This window comes from Quercus robur, chromosome 12, assembly GCF_932294415.1.
Source record: "Quercus robur chromosome 12, dhQueRobu3.1, whole genome shotgun sequence".
NCBI lineage: Eukaryota > Viridiplantae > Streptophyta > Magnoliopsida > Fagales > Fagaceae > Quercus > Quercus robur.
In genome coordinates, this window is record NC_065545.1 from 43108660 (window position 1) to 43135099 (window position 26440).

The 26440-nt window shown below is 35.8% G+C and overlaps 1 protein-coding gene across 3 annotated transcripts in view; it reads right to left on the minus strand.

Annotated features, from left to right (window-relative positions):
• Nucleotides 1-6246: 6246 nt before the first annotated feature.
• LOC126708627 (DNA (cytosine-5)-methyltransferase CMT2-like) overlaps nt 6247-26440 on the minus strand; it is a 28686-nt gene continuing 8492 nt past the window's right edge. For 2 of the 3 annotated variants that reach the window (XM_050408445.1, XM_050408444.1), the window contains 12 exons: nt 24601-24659; nt 24460-24526; nt 24030-24359; nt 20053-20121; nt 19885-19971; nt 19718-19805; nt 9024-9139; nt 8846-8947; nt 7554-7597; nt 7403-7472; nt 7219-7322; nt 6247-6707 (listed from right to left, as the gene is read on the minus strand). In XM_050408445.1, coding sequence (XP_050264402.1) covers nt 6533-6707; nt 7219-7322; nt 7403-7472; nt 7554-7597; nt 8846-8947; nt 9024-9139; nt 19718-19805; nt 19885-19971; nt 20053-20121; nt 24030-24359; nt 24460-24526; nt 24601-24659 — 1311 coding nt within the window. In that variant the 3' untranslated portion in view covers nt 6247-6532. Of the gene's footprint in view, nt 6708-7218; nt 7323-7402; nt 7473-7553; nt 7598-8845; nt 8948-9005; nt 9140-13289; nt 13329-19717; nt 19806-19884; nt 19972-20052; nt 20122-24029; nt 24360-24459; nt 24527-24600; nt 24660-26440 lie in introns of those variants that run through there. The other variant, XM_050408446.1, reaches the window with a different exon arrangement.

The window sequence follows — 26440 nt, forward strand, 5'->3', positions numbered from 1 at the left end:
CCATATAGTTTTAGTTCTATTTTTGCTTATGAAATATCATTCAGGTTTAATTTTGTCCTTTAAGCTTCTTAAGAGTGGTCAAGGACCTTATAACTTAATTGGGACCTCCCCATGCATAAGATGGTTGGGGTCTAAGGAGTAAAAGAATTTGAGTTATAAGGTTAGTAGCATATTGTAACTATATAAATAAATAAAAACTTATTAAAAATTGATAAATGAAAAATGTAAAGAATATATTCTAAAAGAAAAATATAGTCTAGAACATGGACTTCTTCTTAAATATGTAAAGAATATTCTGAAATTTATCTAATAATTAATTAATATGCATGTGGGTGCCCGTAAACCGAGAATGGATCTGAAGAGTTGCAATATATATGTAGGGATGTTGTAGTCCATGGACCCGAGGAGGAATGCCACTCAAGGAGAGGAAGAGATGAGTCAAAGTACTCTTAGGCATTCCAAGCGGGAACAAGAATTTGAAGAGAGAGAATTAGTGGTCATATGGGAAATTTCTAGTTTGGATTAGCTTACTGCCTCCGCATTAAATGGTAGGCAATAGCTTTATCAGCTGCATTAATGAGGAAGTGACCTAAACAATATAAGTCACAGCTAAACAGACTCCTTCCACCCATACTTGTTAGTATCGTATGATACGCAATACGTATCATACGATACGTATCGTATCATGGGTAAAAAATTATGTATTGTATCGACATATCATAAGTATTCATGAATCGTACGATACAGTGTGTGTATCGTATGAATTACATCGTATCATAAAATCATACATATCATGCGATACAAATGCTTTAAAATGAGATTTTTTGGTTAAAATTTGTTCTTTTATTTGAATCTTACAAGTTGTTAGAAGACTTGTTTTAAACACAAAATTATTAGGTTACTTAATAAAATAACATATTTATAAGTTTTTTTCCCTCTCTTTCTTCTACAAAATTTGGACTACATAGTACACGCTTACACTACACTTTAATATTTACAAATTTGTTTTCTATATCATGAATAAGATATTAATTGAAAGTATAATTATTTTTATTTTTTCACTATTGCTATAAGTCCAATAAACTAGAATGCTAGGAAGATTTTTTTTTTAATTATTAAAATAAAAAGAACAAGAAGAGATAGTAAATGTTAATAAAGATGAAGAAAATTTTAATGAAGAAATAAATTTACAAAATGATAATCATGATGATAGTACTGACTTAGATGAGGTTGATTAGCCAATATGATGAATATGATGGAAATAAATTAATTTTTGGGTCATTTGTTATGTATTATCACTTTTGAATGTGTATGTTATAAACATGTGCTAGTTTGATTTATTAAGTTAGCTTGTTAAATATTGTTACATAAGTGATGGATAAATTAGTCATTAGCTAAATATATTCAAAATTTATAATGAATATACCATTAATATATATATATTTATATCTATAATTTTTTATAAATTTTATCAAGTGTTTGTGTATCTTGAGATACACGATACGGAAAAATCAAAAATCGATTTACGATATGATTCATGTTTTGACAACTATGCTTCCACCACCTTCTTCAGATGTAAAAAGCGACAAATGTCATGAGAGGAGGGATGTTAGGTGAGGATGGATGGTTGAGATATGATGAAGGGAGGAGTATATAAAAAAATGAAGGTTGACAGAGAGAGGGGGTGGACACGGGTATCAAGAGAAAAAAAAGGAAACAAGAAGAACACTTAGAAAAAAAAGAGTGAACAGTAATAATTCCTATGTAACTGTGGCCTCCTCGAACAAGCTTGACAAGATAAATTGGTTTACCTATCTAATACGATCAACCTCTTCTTCTTTGTTTTTGTCCTCAGGCTAAGACCCCTTTGGTTGTCTAGTTCCCTCTCTTACAAATTCTTTGTTTTGAGCCATGGTTGAGCTGATCCAGTCACTATTCTAAATGGGCTTGGGCCGTAAGATCCTTCAGTCCTTACAATATAAATAATAGATTATATTTATAAAATTTAGTAAACTACTTACTAAAATAAACTATGTAGAGAAATTTAACTTTCACACATATTTTGATAATTTTATAAGAAAAATATGACATAATAAAGTATAAATAAGCTATCATCCCTGTAGAGTCATGATTTGGTCCAAGCCCAAGAGGTATGGGGTCTTGGGTAGGTATGGGGTCTTGACCCAATGAGTCCAAAACAATGAATTTGTAGAGAATGAGTCAAAGAACTAAATCCTAGCGAATTGGACAACAGTTAGCATTGAGCTAAACGACAATTAAGCACAAATAAAACATATCGATGTCCATAGACTTTCAGTCCAAGGAGGCTAAATGATAGTATATTGATCACCATTGGATACTATGACAATTTAAATTACTACAGTGTTCTCTCTCTATTTTTCTTCCTCCTCTTTCTCCTAGGGATCTCTTCCATTATATAGCCCTCCTTTGGCCATCTTGATCCTACACTTGTTGATCATCTAAGCTCCCACTTGAGTGTCCGTCCTATCAGACATCCCCCTTCAGCCTTCTGTGAGTTGCGCTAGCTAAGGCAGTACTGTTCAGAGGTCCTCTCCACATAAATGTAGCCAGAAAAGTAGCTGTAATGCATTTAATGCTGTGGTAGCAACTTTTCTTTAGATATTTTGCATTTCCTTCTTTCCCGTATGTTTATGTGGCACATTCCAGTCACTAGGGCCTTTCGGCGGGGCCCTTTAATTGCCAGAGTTATGTATTCGAGCTACACCCATCGTATCCGAGGAGATATTCCTTCTCGGATCATCCTTCTCGGGTTCCCTGTTTATGAGACCTTAATTGGGAGTCCCTTTAACAACATTTTTCCTCTTCTCGGACTTGTCAATTGTCCCGGGTGAAGCCCAAAGCCTAATACATGATTTTGGACCCTTACCCCCACAATCTCCGTTTTTAAATTGTTGCTAAAAGTAACATTGACATTCATTTATCTAGAAACATCAAGTGAATTCTAAAAAAACCACCAGTCTTGAAATTTTTTTAAGTAACATTGACATTCATTTATCTAGATACAGAATTCCGAAAAAACCACCATGACCTGAAATTTTATATATATATATATATATATATATAATAATTAAAAAAATTTTATTTGTCTACCCTTCAAAAAAAAATTGGGAACACCCTCAGTTTTTTTTTTTTATACCAATAAAATTAAATTTTGCTCCATAATTTGTTCTACATTCAATGGATAAATAATTGCTTGATTGTATACATTGAAAGAGATATAGTTTTTAGTATTGATAATGAGACTATCATACAACGATTTCAAAATATGAAAACTTGTAAAAGACAATTGTAAACTTTATGTATTTGTATGTTTTTTTATTATTGTTATTGTCAATATATGAATTTCTCTTTTTATTAAATGGTATAATTTATGCTTTTTAAGAAGTACTTAAGAAAAATTTCTTAATCAGCCACAGGATAAAGTCAAATCCCTCAGCAGGTACAAACTCCAACGATAGTCAAATCTTCCCCTTGAAATGATAAGTCACGTGGCTCATGTCTCTCATTGAATATGTATGAATCAAATGTGTTGCAGCTAGTGATATATATGTAGAGGATAATATTGGGGCCAACAACTACCTAGAAAGCTAGAGTTTGATTTTCTATATTATATATTTTGTGAATTGAGATGATGAACTTTGATGGAGTGATGCTTTAACGGCTTCAAAATGAGGTTTTTCGCAAAGAAACCTTGTCGATATGGTTGAATGAAGTAAAGGGGTGAGTTTTCTATTTTAAAAAAAATTGGTGAAGAAAATGTCAGAGGAAAATAACCACCTTTATGGTGAGTTTCTCTATGTGATTATTTTAAAAAAATCACAAGATTTCTTAGGGAACTTCATTTTTCAATGATAAACCTTGATTTAGCTTAAAAAATACTTAGGAGAAAGAATTTAATTAATTAAGTTTTTGAAAATGCTTCTCAAAAAAAAAAAAAAACTTTGTGAAAACAAACATTATAACAACAAAAACAACAATTAAGTCTTAGTCCCAAAAAATTGGAGTTCATTGTGGATCATCAACAAAAGTTCGGTCACATTTTTTCTTCTATATCATTCTATTGAACCAAACAATTAATTTTAATAATTAAACTTCTAATTATCTTGTAAGATATATCAAATGCAAGTATGCATGCTCACCATCTTTTTAAAGCCAAGCCAAATAGGTGTTTACATTATATATGTATATAGCTTAATCTAAGTATATGTGTGAAATTCCTTTTAGAGACTTGTAAGTCGTACCTCAGCCCTTCTCCCCCATCCCATAAGAGCTTGTAATTGTGGAGACCATCACACCAACTCGCCAAAGGTGTGCGTTGGTAGTAAATAATAATAATAATGATAATAATAAAAACCTAACAACACTCAGATGGATGATTAGGCTTAGGCCCATATCAATAGCTTGAGTGACATTAAAAAAACTTGTAGTCAAATCCTATGATTCATGGGTTTGCATGAGTTGTTGAGTAGTCCCCTCCCAATTTAAAATTCTCCTTGTTTGCAGTTTCCAACTGTGAATTACATTATAACTTCACTGCAATAATCTCCAGTTGTTCCACATTATGTTTAACTTCAATTTTTCTCAATCTTGGATTTACCACCATTACTGTTTTTCCTCCTAGAAGTCTTCGAACTCTCAACTTGATAGTTAGTAGGAGAACCACCATTGTGATATCACAAAGTGTTACGAATTAGAATGGAAGAGATTATTAAAGTGTGTTGTGCAAGTGCTTATTGAGCTTCTTATCCTGTTTACTAGATGTATCTTGAGTTTATAAGTTATTACGATAGACCTAATTGATTCTTAACTGGTCCTTTTGGGATGTAAGCTCAAATATGTCTAGTGTTTTACTTAAGCCATTATAAATGGTATCAAAGCAAATCTGATAACATCATATGGCTTTGAGGCACTACAATACAAGCAGCGCTGACAAAAACGTTAGAAATTTAAGCAGACAAGATTGTAATACCCCAAATTGTACAGATTTGATTGGTTTAGATTGTTAGAAAGTGTTTTGTGCAGGCATGTTTTGAGTCTCATATCAGGTGGTTTTTAGTTTTACTAATTAAATTTTGGGTTTATAATTGATTAAGAGAAGCCCAATTGCTATTAACGCTTACTCAATTTGTTTAGAACCATCACCAATGATTGATTCTTTGGCACCATCGAAACAGTCCCATTTTTGTACTCCAACATTGCTTACAATATGTGGGGGGATTTTAACATTGGTATGGCTAGCTTGCAACCATGCACCAAACTGGAATTCAGTCAAGGAATGAGGACCTAAGTTTGAATGAGCATTCCCCTCGGACTGAAACTCCACACAAACTGCTTGTTCACCAAATTGCGTCTTTCTTTCCCGGAGTAGAGGCTTGATAATGTTAAAAGCGATATTAACTCGAAAATATCATCCCAACCAATGCCATCTATCATAATATCCACAAGACATTTACCGTGGGACACACCATCTCCTTTATAATGCACTTTAGAGGTCGGTTATAAACACAAACAAAAAGACACCCTAGTGAAATAGACTTCAAAAGGACGAGTGTCTCCCCTGTAGGCTTACAAAAGCAGGAAATGGTTGAGATCACTCATTCCATGTCTTCATTACCACTGAAAGCAAATAAATGAATTGTCACCAACTTCACATGCAAACGTTCCTCATCTTGGCTTCCACATCATCTTCATTGAATATTTAAGTCCTCCAAATTGAAATGGGAATCCGTAAGCTACTTACTCGTTTGTCACTAAACCATCAAAATTATCAACATTACACTCCACCGCATCCTCCTCGTTAGGAGATAGTTGTAATCTTTTCCAATAATCTTCCACCAAATCAGAATCCATACCGAAGTCTTAAGAATAATAGAAACAATTATCAACAAACTAATCGCAAAAACTAGAGAACAAACTTACCTGTTCCTCACAAGAACAGAGCAGGAACAGAATTACCCAAACTCTCATAGAGACAACTGACATGCAAGGTTTATTATTAAAATTCCCTCTTTACCATTCCATTCACTCTCACAAATCCCAAATAGGAAATCTATGAAATATCATTAAAAATCCAATTTATTCCACTTGCTCCGCCTCCCCCCAAAATATAAACTGTTAAGGTAAACAACTCTAAATATTCTAGAACAACACAGGCCGAAATAAGTCTTGGCAAGTAAATGATTTCAACATCCAAATCTCTAGGCAGGTGACAAATTTGTACATAAGTGGTTTTATTTACATCTTCCATTTAGATTAAGTTGCTCAAATAACAATGTTTATGGTGATACACAATCACGCATTTCACCATATTTAAATTGAAAGCGAATGGAGGATGCCTTGCTGGAACCAGTTTACATTGATGAACAACAATAGGGCTCAGCAAGATATTTTTTTTAAAACAATTCCGCAAATTACAAAACAAAGGTTCAAGGTTAATGAATAAAAAATGACACAATTTATAAGGTCAAAGGAAGAGGGTAAAGAATGAATACTACAGACTTTCATCAGATAGGGACTTCACCAATTGATGATAATTAGAATGAGAGAACTTTGGGGGAAGAGTCATGAGTGGTTCATCCCCAATTAGCTTTCGAAATGCTAATCCCATGGCATATCCTAAGGCTCGTGCAACGGGAACAGCAACTGCATTTCCAATCTGACAGTACCTGTATAAAGTACAAGAATACTAATGACACCAAGTTTACTACAGAACATATGCATAATGCATGAAAGAGATAATAAGAAATTTGATACGAAAATAAAAAAAAAAAACAAAAAACAAAAAACACTCATAGGTCTACTTTACACGCAATCAAAATTAATAATACTAACCAAAAAAGTTTTACACTAATTTAAGATCTGCACTTTGAGAATGCATACCTGCACTGAACTTTCAACAACTTTGTTGGGCATAGAATTCCTTTTTTTCTTATGCCCTTTTATTAAAATACAGAAATAATATTTCAAGTTATATGTTATATTATTGATGTTGCCACTAAGCCTGGTTTCAAATTGGAAAACTCATATCGTGACAGCAGTGATATTATTCATTTTCACTTTCAAGTCAACTATAACATGAATAGTCATCTTCTCAACAAATAATAATAATAATAATATGGAAAAAAAAAAAAGAAAAAGAAATAATCATTGCAAATTAATGCACATAAATTTTCACACCTTTCTTTAATTGTGCCACAGAATCTATAATAATCAGGAAAGCCTTGCAACCTTGCATATTCCCTTATAGTGAGGATTCGGTCCTGTTCTGGATGTAATGCTGCCTACAATGGTTTTGATAGCTTAAAGCAATATCCTAAACATGTAATTCCATTACAAAATGGACCAGAGCAGTGATGCAGACCTGATTGTGACAGCTTGGGAAAGTTATTACAGTGGGTACTGTCTCATCCCACCATAACCTTGCAAATGGCCTACATGTAATCCAACAATATCAAAATAATAAAAATTACCATACAAGATATCATAGAGGCTACCAGGAGAAAACATCTAACCTTTTTGACCTCCCTTGCTCAAAGGTAAAGGCATAATCTGGTACCTAAAAGAAAATAAAACAATATTTAATCACAATAACTACCTTTCTATTCTGACCAGATGTTACAGAAACGAACATAAAATGCATCTATTTCTGATTTCACAATGCACTTTCAGCCTGCTTCAGTTACTGTGAACAATGTCAGATCCTTTCAGTACACCCAAGCCCTTAAGAGTTTTCTTTTTCTTCCCTTCTTAAATAAATTTTATGAGATATTATGACTAAAAACACTCAAAATCAAGAAAATCAAATAATTCAAAATGACTTGTTAAATAGACAAGTCTTTGTTTACTGATAATCCCAATAGTTAAGCAATTCTTCAGAATACATTCTAGTTTCCTCCAACAAACAAGACAGCAACTCTCAATGCTTCCCCAGAATTTTACCTAGACCCTTTGAGATGAATTGTCTTTATAGCATTTCTTCCTTCCTATCTTCACTGGGAAAATTATATTTAATGACTACAGTTTCAAAGTTATATTATCTTAAAAGAAATATATTTTTTATTATGGATATATGTCAGATCAATTTTCAGGAAACGGTAGCTAAAATGAACTTTCCGATTGCTTATACCTGGTTTTGTTGAAGGACAAGAAGAGATTGAGAAATAAAAATAAATAAAAAATAAAAAACCACAAGGAAAGGAATAATGTTATTTAATAAGGGGAAAAATAATTATTGCAATCGCATTCCTTCCTACTAATGCCCAAAATATGATAAACTCAAGATCTCCAGTAAAACAACCTTGAGATGTCACCAAAAAGATAGCTGGCAGGTGAAGCAATTGATGGAGAACTAAGGAACGAAAACAAGGTAAATAAGGTTTCCAAATGCTAAATTCCTCCAAATGTTCAATATAACAATAACTCTAGTACAACCAACAAGCAGAAAAGCAACAACATTTGCAATTTTCTGCCAATTGGACATTAGTTCAAGTGGCTTACAGTTCAGGTGGGATTTTTTGTAGCTCCAGTTCAGATTTTGCCCATGTAAAATTCAGACAAAAAAAAAAAGGCAATTTTCTACAAATTTTCTAAACAAAGTTAACGTTACATAGGAAACACAGTGTAGGTAGTTATCAAATCCAATTCTTAATTATTTATAATATTTATCTTGGATTGGAGAGAATCCTTATCATTGTTTTGAATTTAATTTTGCTGCTTTATCTTGCACATAATCACAGAAGAGAGTCAAATTCAAATTATACTATTACATGCTATATAAATTTCATTAAAGATAATAAACACTCACCAATGGCTTTCCAGATGGCAACAGTGGTTGTTCTGTTGCATCCCGCCGAACCACATTGTCAGTTCCTACAACTACACCAGGAAGGTCCCGAAAATTTGCTCCCTAAAAGTTCTAAAAGTTAGAAAGAATAGATAGGCTCAAGCATCAGATATCAATGGAAAGTTTAGATGTATCAGACTTTTCTTTTTGGTATTTGGCAAACACGTAGGTAATCATCTTCACCCAGCGGGTAAGACCGATGGTCATAGAGTAATTGTTTTATTTTAGAGTCATCTAATGTCGAGCCAGTCATCTCTGCAGAACAAAAAAAGAAAAGAAAAAATAGTGTGAAGAATAGTCATAAACTTAGTTTCATATGAAATAATGAGGACAGAATATGTAACTGAGATGAATATATATTAATCCATATGCAAAACCAAATTAGTAACTGTTGACATAAAACGGTAAAAGAGACACAAAAAAAAAGTTAAAACATACATAATTGGGACAAAATATGCCAATGGAGAGAAGTCCTATAAAGGGCAATTACTAGCATGACTTTGATCAAATGATCTGCAAATGTTCAGACGAATGGAAAAGTTTGGGACATACTTAACAAAGCACAAAGTGAGAAAGTAGATCTCAATACATTTCCCAATCTAAATGTAAATCAATCATTGCGAATTACTTTACCTTAAATAAATTAGGCACCACTGGAATTTTGGATGATTAAATTACTACTCTTCCCAAAAGTCCCAAGATATATGGTTAAAAGAGGCAGAATTGTAATACAAGATTCTTTCATAGATAGGCTAACTCTCATAGACGTAGAAATCATGTGAGAGGCATGGAGGTGGATAGTGTGTTGCATGAGGATGAATTGGAGGTTCAGGATCAAGTGGTGTAATTTAAGGGGACCTTGTACCATGAAATTGAAGATTGGAAACCTATGGTGAATGGGTTAGATTTTTCAAGTATTGATGAGAATGATAGGCTTCTTTTAGACAAATAATTCACCAAAGAAGACGTCATTCATGTTTTGAAGGAGATGAACGGTGACAAAGCTCCAAGTTTGGATGGGTGCAACATTTTTCCGGAAGTGTTGGAGGGTGGTGGAAAGGGATGTTGTGGTTTTCTTTGCAGATTTTCATAGAGATGGTGTCTTTGAAAAATCCCTTAATGCTTCCTTTTTGGCGTTAATTCCCAAAAAAGAATAATTCCATCAATACAAGGGATTTTAGGCCTATTAGCCTTGTGTGTAGTGTGTAAGTTATTAGCAAAGGTGTAGTATTGGATAAAATCATTAGTAGGAGGGAGGCCAACAAAATTCGTCTAGTATTGGATAAAATTATTTCTGAATCTCAAAATGCATTTGTAGGAAGGAAGCAGATTTTGGACTCTTATTGCTAATGAATGGTTTAGACAGTAGAGTGAAGAGTTGAATGAATCCTGGGACTGATTTGCAAACTGGATATTAAGAAAGCTTATAATCATGTGAATTGGGACACATTGTTTTAATTATTGGGCCGGATGGGATTTGAGAGAGGGAGGAGGTGGAGGCATGCTCCCTATTGTTTTTTTCTATGTTGGTCAATAGTTCCCCTACTGGATTTTTCGGTAGCACTCAGGAGTTAAGGAAATAGGACCCCTTTTCACCACTATTATTCTTGCTAGTCATGGAGGCGTTGAGGACATTTAAAGAAAATTGAGGGTAGCTTTATCCGTGACTTAGTGGGGACTGTTACTTTTGAAGGTTTATGTATTTCTCATCTTCTGTATATTTGAATGGTGTTGATTTGCTTTAAAGCAATTACAGGGTTGCAGGTTAATCTGGGCAAAACTGAAGTGGTAGGTGATGTGGCTAACCCAATTGCTTTAGCAAGCATTATATGTTGTAGAGTGGGTAACTTGCCAATGACCTAGTTGGAGATGCCTTTTGAGGCCCATTTTCAGGCAACATCAATGTGAAATCCTAGTTCAAAGAAAATGGAACTCTATTGGCTTGAGGTGGTGTAGGGATTAAAAATTAATTTGGGAAAGTCCGAATTAGTACCCGAGGGAGAGATTCGTAATATTTAGTTGTTGGTGGATGTGTTTTTGGTTGCGGATGGCAAGGCTGGTGTAATAATTCAGTGTCTGGTTCTTATGGGGTGATTTTGTGGAACTATATCAGATGAGGGCTTGCCTTGTCAAGCTATCTCCAATTTGAGGTAGGGGATGGATCTAGAGTGAAGACTTGGCAAGATCATTGGTGCAAGGAGAATTCGCTTGCTATACATGCTTTCCTGAGTTATTCAGGATTTGCCATGACAAGTAGGCCAATGCGGCAAATCTCACACAATACATGCAAGGGGTACTCCATTGGGATATCAATTTTATCAGAGTTGGGTAGGATTGGGAGTTAAGAGTCTATGTCAAATTTCATGCAGAGGATTTATGGGACATCAGTAAAAGGAAGTCGGGAGGATAAACTGTGCTTGAAACCAGATAAGAACAAGGGATTTACAGTAAGCGGTTACTATAGGGTCCTACCTGGCAATGGTGAACAATCTTTCCCTTGGAAAAGCATATTGAAATGAAAGATTCCATTTCGAGTTGCTTTTGTTATTTGGATTCTAGCTTTAGGGAATTTCTTGACAATTGACAATTTACGAAAAAATAGAGTTTGGCTATTGAATTGGTGTTATATATATAATGCGAGAATGAGCTGACTAGCTTTTACTACATTATCCTATTACTACAGTATTGTGGTCTATTGTATTGGGTTTATTTGTAGCTTGTTGGGTGATGCCAAAGACTATTGGGGAGTTGCGAGGTTGTTGGCCAAGTCATTTTCAATGACATCAGAATGGTCATTTGTGGATGGCGGCCCTGCATTGCTTGATGTGGTGTATATGAAGGGAGAGGAACAATCGGAATTTTGAGGATATAGAAAGGACTATGCCTATCTCAAGTTATTTTTCTTTAGAACTTTGTTGGATTCAATGTCGGTTTTACCTAGTTTGTCTTATGTTACATTATTGATGTGACAAATTCATGTAATGTGCGTGAGTGATTATCTGTTCCTTAGTTGTATACTCCTTTTATACGTGGGTGACTATTTTGATATCAAAGAGAATTGCATTACTTATATAAAAATTAAAATTTTTTTAAAAATTCCAATTGAAAGAGGCTATACTTTTCCAAGGGTGGGAAGCTTACCTTGTTAAAGAGTAAGCTTTCAAGCCTACCAACATATTTCCTCTCATTATTTACCATTGCCATGTCTGGCAAGTAGATTGGACAGAATTCAGTGTGCCATGAAGGATGTGTTTAAATTTCCATTGGCGGCATGGGATAATGTTTGCCTACCTGCAGAGATAGGCGGTTTAGGGATTAGGAAAATAGGGAGTTTTAATCAGGCTTTACTAAGGAAATGGTTATGGCATTTCGGCCATGACGAAACTCGTTTGTGGCAACATGTGATTGCATTGAAGTATGGGGTTGACAGGGGTGGATGGACTACAAAGTCAAATAGAAAAGTGCATGGATGCAATCTTTGGCAAAGCATTAGAGCAGGGTGGGATAGCTTCTTCCCGCATGTATCCTTTAAGGTTGGTGATTGCACACATATAAGGTTTTGGCATGATTGGTGTTGTGGGAACCTTCCCTTGAAGGATTTGAATTTTGACCTATCTGCAACAAATAGAGATGCCTCTATTTTTACTTCTTTGAATCATCAATTGAACGGGGGAGCTAGAAGTTGGAATGCATGTCTTCTTCAAGGCTTTCATGATTGGGAGAAGAAGTCTTTGAACTCCATCCTAGACCTGATATACTCCCAAATGCCTGGGGGCAGGGGGTTGGGGGGTTGATAGGTTGAGGTGCTGCGTTAATGGGAGTGGTAAGTTTGATGTTCATTCTTTTTTTAAGGATTTTCGTGGTCAAGTGCGTCCCCATGCCCTTAGAAAAGTATTTGGTGACCAATGATAATCCTGTTAAGATGGGTTTCTATCTGGTAGACTGGTGCTGCATGTGACAGTGTCATGGAGAAGCAGTAGTCCATCTTTTGCTTCAATGCGTAATGTCATCGGCTGTGACTGATCTTTACTTGGTTTGCAGAATTGGTATGGGAGGCACTATTCAAAGGGTCGGAATCTTACTCCATTATGTTTGATGTGGATTGTGTGGAAGGGAAAAAATAGCAGCACCTTAGAGGATATGGAGTGGCCCATTGAACATTTGAAGTCTTCGTTGTTTCGTACTTTCTTTGACTTTCTATTCTGAAGTTCAAGGACTCCAATTTCTTATATGATTTGTTTGCAATCTTCTAGCCACTTTGTGTTCATCATTGTTAACACGAAGTGATTTTTTTTAACTAAATAATACAAAAAAAAAAAACAATGAGGCTGGAGGGTGTATTAGAGGACTAAGAAGCCACTAAATTTGAAGAACCACACTGATCCAAGTAATAGAGTCCACCAACCTCATGATGACCACCAATCTTCCTCCCTACCACAAGATCCTGAAAGATACAATGAGTAGGTAATAAAATTACAACGCAATTAAGAAACTTGTAAGTTTACTATTCAACATGTGACTTAAGGGAAACCTAGGAACATATAGGACTGAAGACAAGGAGAGAGTAGGAATGAGATTGATAGTATGCAAACCAAAAATCTTAGGGATTGGGACATTTGCCAATGCAACATTGGGAAGATTACTAGTGTTCTAGCTCAAAGAGGAACCTGAGGTACAGGTCATATGACCAGTAGCACCTAAGTCAATAACCAAGGAACAAGTTGCAATTCTAATTTGAACAGGCTAGACTTCAGCAACATAATGTTTGACGTGAGGCTTTCGACATGAAATTTTCTTGAAGTAAAAGAGAAATTAAAGTCTAAAATTCATTTGAGACAATAATTCCTACTTTTACTTCAAACTTATTTCAAGTTGGAAATCTCACATCAAACATTATGTTGCTCAAGTCTGGCTTGTTCAAATCTGTTTTGCTAATTGTTCTTGGTAATTATGAATAGTAAAATTTCCTTTTATATGTTTGCTCACTTCAAAATATACGCAGGCTCTCTCGAATTGCTTGCATCATTTAAAGCTTTATTTTTCTAGGGCCCATAATTGAGTAGTTATCAAACTAATTCTTTGGTAATATAAATTACATTATTCCTTTAGACATAGGCCAACATTAATCATACCTAAATTCTTGAATCATCTACCAAGAGTCTTATGGATCAACTGACACCTCTAGTGTTCCCATTGAAGACGTCCATAAATCTTCTATTTTTAAAATTTTGTTCTTGCATTATGATTCATTTTTCTAGGGCTCAAAATTGAGTAGGTTGTCGTTGGGTTTACACTATCAAGTGCCTCCCTAATGGTTCTATTGAGTGCCTTAAGGAGCAGTCAGTTGCTGGAGAGTATTCACAGAGACTTATGATGTTGACTATCTGAAGACCTATTGTATGGCCCGTCTCAATTCAATTTAGATCTTGCTCTCTGTTGCAGTTTAGACACTTATTCAAAGAGTGTCTCTCTTGAAGAGCTAGTTCATTCCTTCTTTTCTCTAAGTAACTTAGTTTTGTAAAACAGCTTCCTTTTCACCAGTTTCCTCCATCATAATTTGGTATCAGAGCTTGAGATCCATTTGGAAATTCAAGTTCTTTCTTGTCCTTTCTATTCTACAGCATAGCCCATGCAAGATTCAATCCTTGCACTCATTTTCTTATCCTCTACCAGGTGAGCCTAAGGATTTGTGTATATGACACTAGTAGTATATATAGAAGGAACAAGAAAGCTTCTGCAGCACATGAACCTGAGGTAAAGGTTCATCCCAGGCAACAGCCGCAACCAAACCAAGGAGAACCCTAGGTGAATAGGATCTGACTGTGAAGCTGCTAAGGGGGCAGCTTACTGCCTTGACAGAGGAAGTGAGAAGAAACTAACATCATCATCCTAAAAATAATGGTGAACAATCTGAAGATGCTGATGCTGATAGCAACAACAACTTCAATAACCCATTTGGCCAACCTATGAGAGGAAAATAGCAAGTGCCTGTGCAAGAACCAAGGCCAGGTTTTGTGCATTTGCAAGTTCCTTAAAGAGAAGAGCCAAACATCAAAGTTGACCTTCCAAAATTCCAAGGGAGCCTGAATCCTGAAGAATTTATGGATGTTGAATCAAATCGAGAAAATCTTTGAGTACTATGAAGTCCAAGATTCCAAGAAGGTGAGGTTGGTCTCTACAAGCTGAGATGAAGAGCTTCAGCTTGGAAGGAACAACTCCAAGTTCAGAGACTTAGGAGGGGCAAGGGAAAGATCCAAGAATGGTTCAAAATGAAGCAGAAATTGCAAAATCAATTTCTTCCTTTCAACTATATGCAAGCTATCAACAGAAATGATTCTTGGCAAAAAAAGAATGATAAGGGAAATGCAGCAATGTGTTTTTTTGTTAATGCAGCATCCAACTCATCAAAGGCAGCCAATACATGCAAAGAAGGTATAGCTATAAACCTTGATAACACCTTTGTAGCGCCCAAAAAAGATATGCTGATGAATGCACCCGTGTATAACCAATAAAAGAAAAAGAAGAAAATAGAGTATTGGTAATTGAAGACAATAAAGGAGGGGAATGCATTCAAGAACCCATATATGATCAATACGTGGAAAAAGAAGTAGATGCTCACATAGAGGAAGAAGAGGATTTATCATTTTTAACAAACATCTTGCAAATGGAGGAGGACAAGTGGCTTAAAAGTAGTTATGAGGATATGGTGTCACAATAAGTTTTTAGCAATCTTGAATCGAAGAATCAAGACCAACCCCAACCACAAAAACTATCTTGCTTCAAGAAAGGAGGTGAAGTTAGAGATTCAAGAAAGTGCTTAGTGCTATTAATTAACGACTTTCAAGATATGTTCTCTATCATGTGACAACCATGGATGTTTACCATCTCTTACTTGGGCGTGAAATATCATGTCCATATCAAACCATTCTGGGTGGAAGGAGAAACACATTTAGATTATACAAGAAAGGAGATCATTACACATTGCAACCAAAGAAGGGGAAAGCTAGCCCCAAACCGACGGTCAAAATGAAGAAGGTTGGATGCGAGAGCATCTACATGGCTGCTTACACTTGCAACCTTGACACAAAGTAGCAACAGTCCTTAATCTCTAGCATGATGCAGCAGCTTGATACAGCAACTAACAAGAATGCAAATCAGTGGAACTACCAAATCATATGCACATCTCCAAAAGTTTCAATGTGCATCACTTGCTGCCCTATCACACACTAGATCATCTTACAACTAGCCACACTTAAGGACAAGTGTGTTCCAAATAGGGACAGCACTAATGCAGTTCGTTTTTAAAGCTAGCTGTTTAATAGTGCTTTCATTATATGATAAGTAGTTCCTTTTACTTGTACCAAAAAGTTAGTTAGTTGATAAGATTGTTAGCGATAAATGCAATAGCCTATTAGTTGGAATTTGAGATTTCATAGGGATTTTCATAAAAGGGAATTAGAGGCAGCCTTCTCTTTCCTTGAGTTCATTCAATCTCGGATCCCTAGGGGTGGTGGGAGTGACACTTCTCATTGGTGTCTCAACAGGAATGGCAAGTTTGAGATCCAGTCCTATTACAATAACATTAGGGGTGCAGCCGCATCCAATTTTCCATGGAAGGGGGTTTGGAAAGCTAAGATCCCTAAGAGTGGCATCTTTTGTGTGGACAGCGATTCATGGGCAGAACCTTATATTGGATAATCTCCTGCTTAGGAGACGCATTTTGATGAATTGGTGTTGTATGTGCCATCGGAATGAGGAAACTATGGATCATCTCCTCCTCCATTGTCCTGTAGCTCACTCATTGTGGGTTTATATGTTTCAGATCTTTGGGACCCAATGGGTCATGCCAGGCTCTGTGGAAAGTTTGGTGGATTGTTGGAGCTATTGGCTGGGAAAATTTAATTCAAACATATGGAATATGGTTCCTGACTGTTTGATGTGGATTGTTTGGTCGGAAAGAAATCGGTGCTCTTTTGAGGATACCGAGAAATCCTTGGCTCAATTACAAGCTCTTTGCCAGAAGACTGTTTTAATATCTTGGAGTTTATTTCTTCTCTTAGTATTGCTCTTTAAGTTTTTTATTGTTTTTTGTTGCTATGTGTTTGTTTGTTGCTTTTCCTTGTGTTCACCATCATGAACACCTTGTATTGGCTGTCTTTTGTTTTACAGTTTGTTTAATAATACTCTTATTACCTATCAAAAAAAAAGTTAATTAGAAAATTTTGTTAGTCTTTGGGCAATCACATGGTAGGTTCTTGTAACTAACTTAGCAGCTTGCCTTTTTTTTTTTTTTTTGATAGGTAATAGATATTTTCATTAAAAAAAGTACAACATGTTCACAATGATGAACAAAGTACTAGAAACAAATCAAACAAAAACAAAAACAGATTTCACGAGATCAAAAATGGAAATACATTGTGTAAAACCCCAAATACGAGACCACCCAAACAAAGTCCCAACTAGCAAAGACTTCAAAAAAATCAGCAAATTTCTCAACATCATCAAAAATGCAGGTATTACATTCCTTCCAAATCAACCACATCAAACAAGCTAGCACCATATTCCAAACCGAAGAATAGTGTAACCCCAGAAAATTCTCCCATGCAAAAAGAAGAGAAATAACCATGGCATCACCCACTACAAGATATGTTCTTTGTCATGTGACAACCATGGATGTTTACCATCTCTTACTCGAGCGATTGAACAACGCATTGATTAATTTTGTTGTTTGAAGTTCAGAACTACAACCCAGTCCCAATTATGATCTCTTATGGCATTAACATTTATCCTATGTCTTCCTTGTGGAAAAAAGACAATACGGACAGGAAATTGCTTACAAAAAAAAGTCTTTTTCTTGAGAGTTTTTCACTCTAAATTGACTAGTTTAAAGTGTGAATGCTATACTTCTTTTTGTTCTTTCCTGTGCTTATGGTGCCAATACATTGTTCTATATTTCATTTCTGTTTCATCTACTGTCATTTGTTTATTTATAATAACAAATATGATGTAAGACTTGTAACTTTTGGTTGTCCATATGCCTCCCCCAATTTTATATTTAGAAGTGGTTTATTGAAGCATAAATCTCATTTCAGCCTTTTTACTTTCCTTGAGGATGCAAGAGGACAGCTTCAGAGCAAACATTTTGAGAGAATTTGTGGGATTTTTGGATGAGGAAAGCAGAGAAAGGGAAAGAAAGAAATTAGCTAAGTCTGGAGTTAAGGCACTCTGAACCAGACCAAAGAGCCATTGGGGGAGAGAAAGTAAAGGCAAGTCTGACTTGATGTGAACAATACAAAGAAGTGGGTCCCATAGGTTGCTGATAATTACAAAAGTGCCACCTTAACTCATTTTCCAAAAGCCAAAAACAACCAAAACTTATTCTCAATTTTCATCACTCAAACTCAGGGCCCATTTGGTAGAGAAGTTTGAGTAATGTTGTTTGGGTGTTTTTGATATGCGTGTGGGTGAAAAAGTGTGTTAAAATGTGTGTAAGGTTGTTTAAAATGTGAAAATGAGTGTTAGAACTCAGTTTTTTAAGTTTTGAGTGATGGAAATTGATTTATGGGAACAAAACCAAACGAGCTAAGTTGTGGTGGGGCACGGATTTTGAGAATTGGGTGATGGAAATTGAGTTTTGAGTTAAAGTTTTGGCTAAACCAAACACCCTCTTAGCTTTCTAAAACAGCCTTCCTTTTCACCAATTTCCACCAGCAGTGCCTCCTTTCAATAATCAACCTTCAAGCTAGGCATGTTCGCTCGAGCTTGAGGGAATTATTGATGTTGAGGTTATTGTTTATTTTATGTTATTATATTTTATTTTTGCTTGTTATATTAGTACAAGGCTCTTCTTGTTATTTTGCCATATTTCTATAAGATAAATATGTGCTAAGGTTAGGGGTCGATACATTAAGTCCTAAACCTTGTTTTCTTTCTTCTCCTTGACTCTCTCTCTCTCTCTCTATTTTTCATTTCCTCTACTTTCTTAACCAAAATTTTCATATTTTAAACACAACTAATAAAATGAAAGGATTAAGGTTAATCTTTTTCAACAAGCAGTAATTGAATCAATATTAGTTCCCAACTCTTAATAACTTAAGCTTTTTAGATACTTCAACTTTGCACTACCTTAGTCAAAGCTCACAAGCACATATAAAATAATGGCCTTATTTGTGATTCCTTCTATAGGTAGAGAGTAGGAAGGGAGGTGGGATTCAAACCACAAACACATCGCATCACAGAGGATGCCAACCCTAGCTTAGTTGTGATTTCTAGAAGATGCAAATTACCAATGTCCAAGAATCTCTATTGTTATAATTGTGTGGTTAAATGATTAAATTCACCATATCCTAATACCTTAAGCTTTTGGGACAATCGGTAATTTAATATGGTATCAGACCAGGAGGTCTTGAATTCAATCCCTGTCTCTTCCACTCTAACTCCCATTTAAATTCCCACGTGTTGGGCCTCACTTATTCAAAGGTAGTTTCGGCCCACACATGAGGGGGAGTGTTAGGATTGTGTGGTTAAATGATTAAATTTATCATATCCCAATAGTTTAAACTTTTGGGACAATCGGTGATTTAACACCTATAATAATTTTAAGCAAGATATCATATGTTCTTGTCTAACCCAAAAATAGCTAGAAAGAAAAAGAACAAGAAAAAAATATATCCATTTGGAATCTTAAAGAAATAGAAAATTCACGCAGCAACAAGACTGCCATAAGTAGCCAAACCCAAATGGCTATGCAAAACAGGCAATTCACATAAATGAAGTATACAAACACTTCCAAAATTAGCTCCACATTTAACATTTGAAGGATGTTAATATTACCGTCTCTAGTTGACCTTATATATCTTTGAAAATCAGTTTCTGGAGGTTTTTGGTATGACATTTCTTCACGAGTTTCAAAGCTTGTTACCTATAACAGCAAATTAGTTTAATATCAAGTTGAATTGCATAAAGGCAAAAGGCATGCAAATAAAATATTATGTGAATACCTGTGGAAGATCAGAGATGGCATCTTGAAGAACAAGCGCCTTTTCTAGAGCACGAGGTTGGTCTTCATCCAAAGCAACAGTATTGCGCTGCACAAGAAGTTAAAAAAATTAATGAATTAATAAATAAAAATACAAGAGTAAATGTTTTAATGTACTGTAGAACATTACCTCAAACTCAGGTGGAGGCCAATATCTAACAATCACATCATGTGTTGGAAGCGGAAATTGGGGTAGTTTCTGCAAGAAGTGAAGAAGAGAAGAAGAATCAACTGCTTGTTTATTTACATCATGGAAATGAAGCCATTTACTGGCCTGACAATAAATTTTTGTATGATATAACAACACTTTGTCCAATGATAGAACAGCACTTGGTCAATGGTCTCCAGCTGATTTTTTTGGAAGATTGAGGGGATTGAGACAAGGGAATCTGCTTCTCTTACGTTGTTTTTGGTTATGATGGAGGTTTTCAATAGGATGTTGAAGAATGTTGAGGGTGCCGGTTTACTTCATGTTTTTAGGGCTGATGGTAAAAAGGTGGAGGGGAATGTGTTTCGCATTTTTTTTTTCTTTTTTTATAAGTAATAAGTTTTATTGATATCAAAAAAGGGACACCCTAGTACACAAGGAGTGTACAGGGGTCAACAAATCAAGTACAAAAATTACAAAAATCAAGAAAAGAAGAAAATGATTGGTTTCACAAAGCAAACAACTAATCCAATAGAGTTCTAAATAAAAATAACTTGAGGTCTAGTATGGATCTCTCATTATATTCAAAACACCTACTATTTCTTTCCCTCCAAAGAAACCACATTTAACAATAGGGAACATGCGTAAGAGTGCGCTTACATGGTATGGATCTCTCATTCTTTTTGTGATGCAAATGTGGATCAAATCTTACATGTTTGGATGTTACTACTTTGTTTTCAGGTTGTGGCAGGCTTGAAGGTTTACATGCGTAAGAGTGAAATGGTTCCAATAGGGGAGGTTAATAACATGTATACCTTGGTAGAGATTTTGGGTTGTAGGGTTGGGACTTTGCCTATGTCTTATATTGGCATGCTGCTGGGGGCTTCTCATAAGTCACCTACTATTTGGAATCCTATTTTGGAAAAAATTGAGCGAAAGTTGGCCAGGTGGAAAAGGTTGTATTGGTCAAAAGGTACTAGATTAATATAGCTTAAGAGTACGTTATCTAGCTTTCCAACTAATTTTTTTATCTCTTTTTACCATCCCTACCCATGTGGCTAACAAAATTGAGAAGCTTTTTTTTTTTTTTGATAGGTAATTTGAGAACTATTATTAAAGAGTACAAGTTGTTCATGATGATGAACAACAAGAAAAAGATAAAACAAATAGCAAAAAAAGAGGGTAATCAAAAAAACTAATCTAAGGGAAAACATACACTCAGGGAGAGAAGAATAATCAATAAAACCCCAACAACGAGACCACTCAAAAAGACTACGCTGGCATAAAACCTTTAACTCATCCAACGTCTTCTCATTGTCCTCAAAGGAGCGACAATTTCGTTCCAACCAAACAATCCACATTAAGCACCCTAGAATCAAATTCCAAATGTTCAAATTATGCTTCCCAAGCCACTAATGCCAACAAGATAACAATCCTGCCACCGATTTTGGCATAACCCAATGTATACCAAAAGCCCAAAGGATAAAACTCCATAAGGTATGTGCAACAGGACAATGAAGAAGAAGGTGGTCCACCAACTCCCCATCACAACAACACGTACAACACCAATTTGCAAAAGGGTGACCCCTAAGCATGAGATTATCCAAAGTGAAAATCCGATCATAAGCAACTATCCACAAAAAGAAAGTCACTCGCTTAGGAACCTTTGGTTTCCAAACCCCCTTCCAAGGAAACAAAGAATTCGGAGTACCCCAAATCGCATGGTAGCAAGACCGACTGTCAAACTTACCATTACCTTTGAGCCGCCAACAAAGAGTATCTCTCCTCTCACCCCAAGGAATACGAGTTTGGATAGACTGAAGTAGAGAATAAGATGCAACTAGCTCCCAATCTTCAAAAGCTTTATAAAACCTTAAATCCCACACTCTAACAGTACCCCCTTCCAAAATCCACAAAACCTCAGAGATACAAGCATCCTTGGCAGCTGAACACACATAGAGCTCAGTATAGAGATCTTTTAGGGTATTATCACCAATCCACCTATCATGCCAAAAGCAGATACGAGTGTCTTCACCCACTACAAAAGACAAATGCTTAGAAAAGTTCTCCCACCCTTCATGAATGCTTCTTCAAAGGCCACATCCATGAGTCCTCCTGCAAACTTTAGTACTCCACCCCCTTTGACCCTCACCATATTTTGTGGAGATAACTCTCCGCCAAAGATGGGTAACTTCATGACCATACCTCCACAGCCATTTCCCTGATAAGGCTTGATTAAACGACACCACACTTTATCCCCAAACCACCCAATTCGATGGGTAAACACACCTTTCCCAAGCCACCAAAGGATATTTGAAACTCCTCTCAGAAGACCCCCAAAGAAAATTCCTCTGAATACTTTCCAATCTAGCAGATGCTATCCATAAGGTTGGCGTTGTCTTGTTTTTAGGCTTTTACGGGTTGAGAAGTTGCAAAGGGATTTTTTGTGGGGTGACTCCAAGACACATTTGGTAAGATGGAATAAAGTGTGTGCACCTATGGCCAATGGTGGTTTAGGAGTAAGGAATCTAACTAGTTCAAATAAAGCCTTACTAGGGAAATGGCACTGGCGTTTTGGGGTTGAGGAGACACAATTTTGGAGAAGGGTTGTAGCTTTGAAGTTTGGGGAAGAGTGGGGGGATGGACCTCCAAGTTGGGTAGGGGTGTACATGTGTGTGGTTTGTGGAGAAGTATCTGAATGGGTTGGGAGGCTTTTAGCAGAAATACTTAGTTTGAGGCAGGGGTGGAGAATAGAGTGAAATTTTGAAAAGATCGGTGGTGTAGAGATATACCTCTCCAACTGACTTTCCCGATTTTTTACAAGATTGCTACTAAAAGAGAGACCTCTGTAGACTCTACTCTGGCACAGCAAGGGGCTAGGGGTCAGAGAAGTTGGGATGTTCATTTCATTCAGGACCCAAATGATTAGGAGGTGGATGTAGTGGAGGAGTTCCTTCATACCTTGGAATCCAATATACTTTCAACAGATAATGGAGACCGTATGAGATGAAAGCTGACAAGAATAGGGATTTTGACATCTATTCGTTTTATAATGAGTTGCAAGGTTCTTCATCCGTTGTCTTTCCTTGGAAAGGTATTTGGAAGTTTAAGGCACCTCAACATGTTTCTTTCTTTCTTTGGATTGTAGCTTGGGATAAGATTCTTACGAGTGATAATTTGCAAAGTAGGGGCTTTGATTTTGTTGACTAGTGCATTATGTGTCGTTGTAGTGGGGAGACAGTAGATCATTTGCTACTTCATTGTAAAAAGGCTTGTCGATTATGGAGCTTTACTTTTAGATCTTTTGGTATTTCATGGGTCTTACCAAGATTGGTTGCAGATATTCTTTTTGGTTGGTGGAATTGGTTGGAGAAGCACTCGTCTAACATTTGGAATTTAGTTCCGTTGTGTTTAATGTGGTGTATTTGGAAGGGCGTAATTGGTGGACTTTTGAGGACATGGAAAGCTCCGGAGACCAATTTCTTGCTTCTTTTACTGATTCTCTTTTTTATTGGTCTAGGGCTTGGGGATTCACATCTAGTGATTATCTCCCTTTGTTCCTTAGTTTTCTCCTTCATACTTAATTTTCTTCTTTGTTATTTTGTTTTTCTCTTTTTTGTAATCTTTGGTTTGCTTTGTGCCCTTTTTGCATAAAGCAGCTTCTTGAATGTACATCTTTCTTACTAATCAAAAAAAATAAAAAAATAAAATACTAACAATATATTACAATTCATGTAGCAATTATTATTTTTTCATGTTCAATGGATGATTACAGTCAAATACAACCCCCCTATTATGGGAAAACCCTAACACAAAGAATTAAGTGGACAGTTGATATAGTAACATGTTTGTAGATACTACAACAATACCAATGATAACAACAATTATAGTAATCTCACAAATCTTTCATAAAAAATAAATTCTCAATTCAAAAGAAACAAGAATTAAAGATAATTCACCTCACTAGGATGAGCACCCCACAAGAAAACACGCAAGCGAAATTGCGGAAGACCAAAACAGCCGGCAGCAATTGTTCCAAGCCTTGCTTGGTAATTCATATGTACCAAACGGCTTAATGCATATCTTCCAAGAGAAGCCTTGTCAAATCTCAAAATGTCAATGACATTTTCCATCAAGACAAACTTGGGCTTTAAAAATTCCACTATATCCATGAAGACTACAATTTGACGATTTCTATCATCAGCTAATGGGGAATCAATGTTTCTAAACCGATTATAACCACTTATTCCTTGGCAAGGAGGACCCCCACAAATAACATCAACATCACCCTGGAATTAATTTATAAATTAGGATGTGGTACAAAGGAAATAAATAATGCAGACTCTCATGGAACTTTTCCGGATCATACAATCAGTTGAAACTACTTACCGGCAGTGGCAAGATTTTCAATTTCAGCCCATTCCAAATAAAATCCTGTATCCTTTCTTGGCAATTACTGAGAAAATACAGTTATACATGCATTGAGCAACAAGTCGAGAGAGAGAGAGATCTTTGGTCACAGAGTAATACCTTAATGCTTCTACTGGTTCCCATGTGTCTTCACTTGCACTATAACCCTTCCAATGCACCTAACGAAACAGCTAAGAGAAGAAAATCATCTTCACCAAACTACAATATCAAACAAGAGACAATGAATATAAAAATAATTCAAGACACAATTCAAGTAAAATTATGGCTACACCTTTCATATAGTTATTTTGCCTGGACTTTTATTTTATTATTTTTTTTTTTGATAGGTAATAAGACTTTTATTGAAGAAACTGAACACCATGTTCACGATGGAGAACACTCTGAACAAGAAACAAATACAAGAAGTTCAAGAACTAAAGCTTGTAGATTGTAAGAATTCAAAATTTGAAATACAATACATACAATTACAAACCCACTAAAACAAGGTACCAAAGAGAGGAGATTTTAAGAGGTCTAAGGGTCTCTCATTGTCCTCAAAGGTGCAGGTATTATGTTCCTGCCAAACTAACCACATTAAACATGTCGGAACCATATTCCATATAGTTGACAGGTGATTTCCAAACCAATTTCTTCAAGCAAAAAGAAGAGAGCTAACCATTTTTCGGCATTACCCACTGAATCCCAAACAGCCCAAAAATTGCACTCCATAAAGCACAAGAAAACTTATAATGGAGTAGAAGATGATCCACAAATTCCCTACCACAACAACACAAGCAACGCCTATTAACCGGGAACTGACCTTTATCAACTAGATTATCAATGGTGAGTATCCCACCCCTAGTTGTTGTCCATAAAGAGAAAGACACCCATTTAGGCATCTTTGCACACCAAATTCACTCCCAAGGAAACACATTAGTTCGAGGACCAAACAACAGCTTATAGTACAAGCGCACATCAAACACATCAGTCTTAATCAACTTCTAGTCAAATTATTAGCCCCCTCACCACTCAGCATAGAAGAATAAATAGGCTAAAAAAAAGAACAAATATTTCCATAACAAAAATTTTGACTGGACTATAAGTTGTTATGATTACTTAGAGCACTCATAGCAACCTCAACAAAGGGTATTTTTAAAATTTTACATGACAAACCAAAAAACACCCCCACATCAGGCTCAATAAACTACCAAAAAAAATTTAGCAAAGAACAATACCTCAATACTCTTACTAATGTACTGTTCATCAACAAAACTAATATATATTTATTTATTCGTTCTCTGTGACTCTCTCTCTCTCTCTCTCTCTCTCATGTATTTGTGACTTCTTCAAACTTCCATCAAAGCCACCACCACCAATAAAGACCGTCAACTCAACCCCCACCCCCCTTCCTTTGTCTCACTCTCTCCTTGCTCACCCTCTCTCTCTGTCCGAATCTTTCTAGCCAAGACCCATGCTCCTCCTTTTAACGGCCAATGCCACCATCACTAGCAGTGGCTCTTGTACTCGCTACTCCTTTCTCTCTTTACCCACACTCTCTCTTTAATTTCTCTAAATCAGTTCAACCGAACTAACTTAAACCCAAACCGTCACTCTCTCTCTCTCTCTCCAAAGCCTAAATCAGTGCCTAAGGGATACTCAATAGCTTGTATAGGTTCCAGATCCATGAAGCAAAAATTGCAGAGCTCACAAATCGATTCTTAGTTGAGGCGTCGCAATGGTGTTGCTGTAAAAGGGGGTGGGGAAGAGATTAAAAAATATATTTATTCATTTTTAAAGAGTGAAATATAATATATAAATATAGTAGAAAAATAAAAATTGTGCTAATGTAGGTGTCTGTTTGTTAAAATAGCAAGAGTGGAGTTTATTGGGTTAGTTACTTAGTTTAGCTAAAATTCTATAGAAGCTGATGTGGAATGCTCTAAATATCTATTTCTAATAC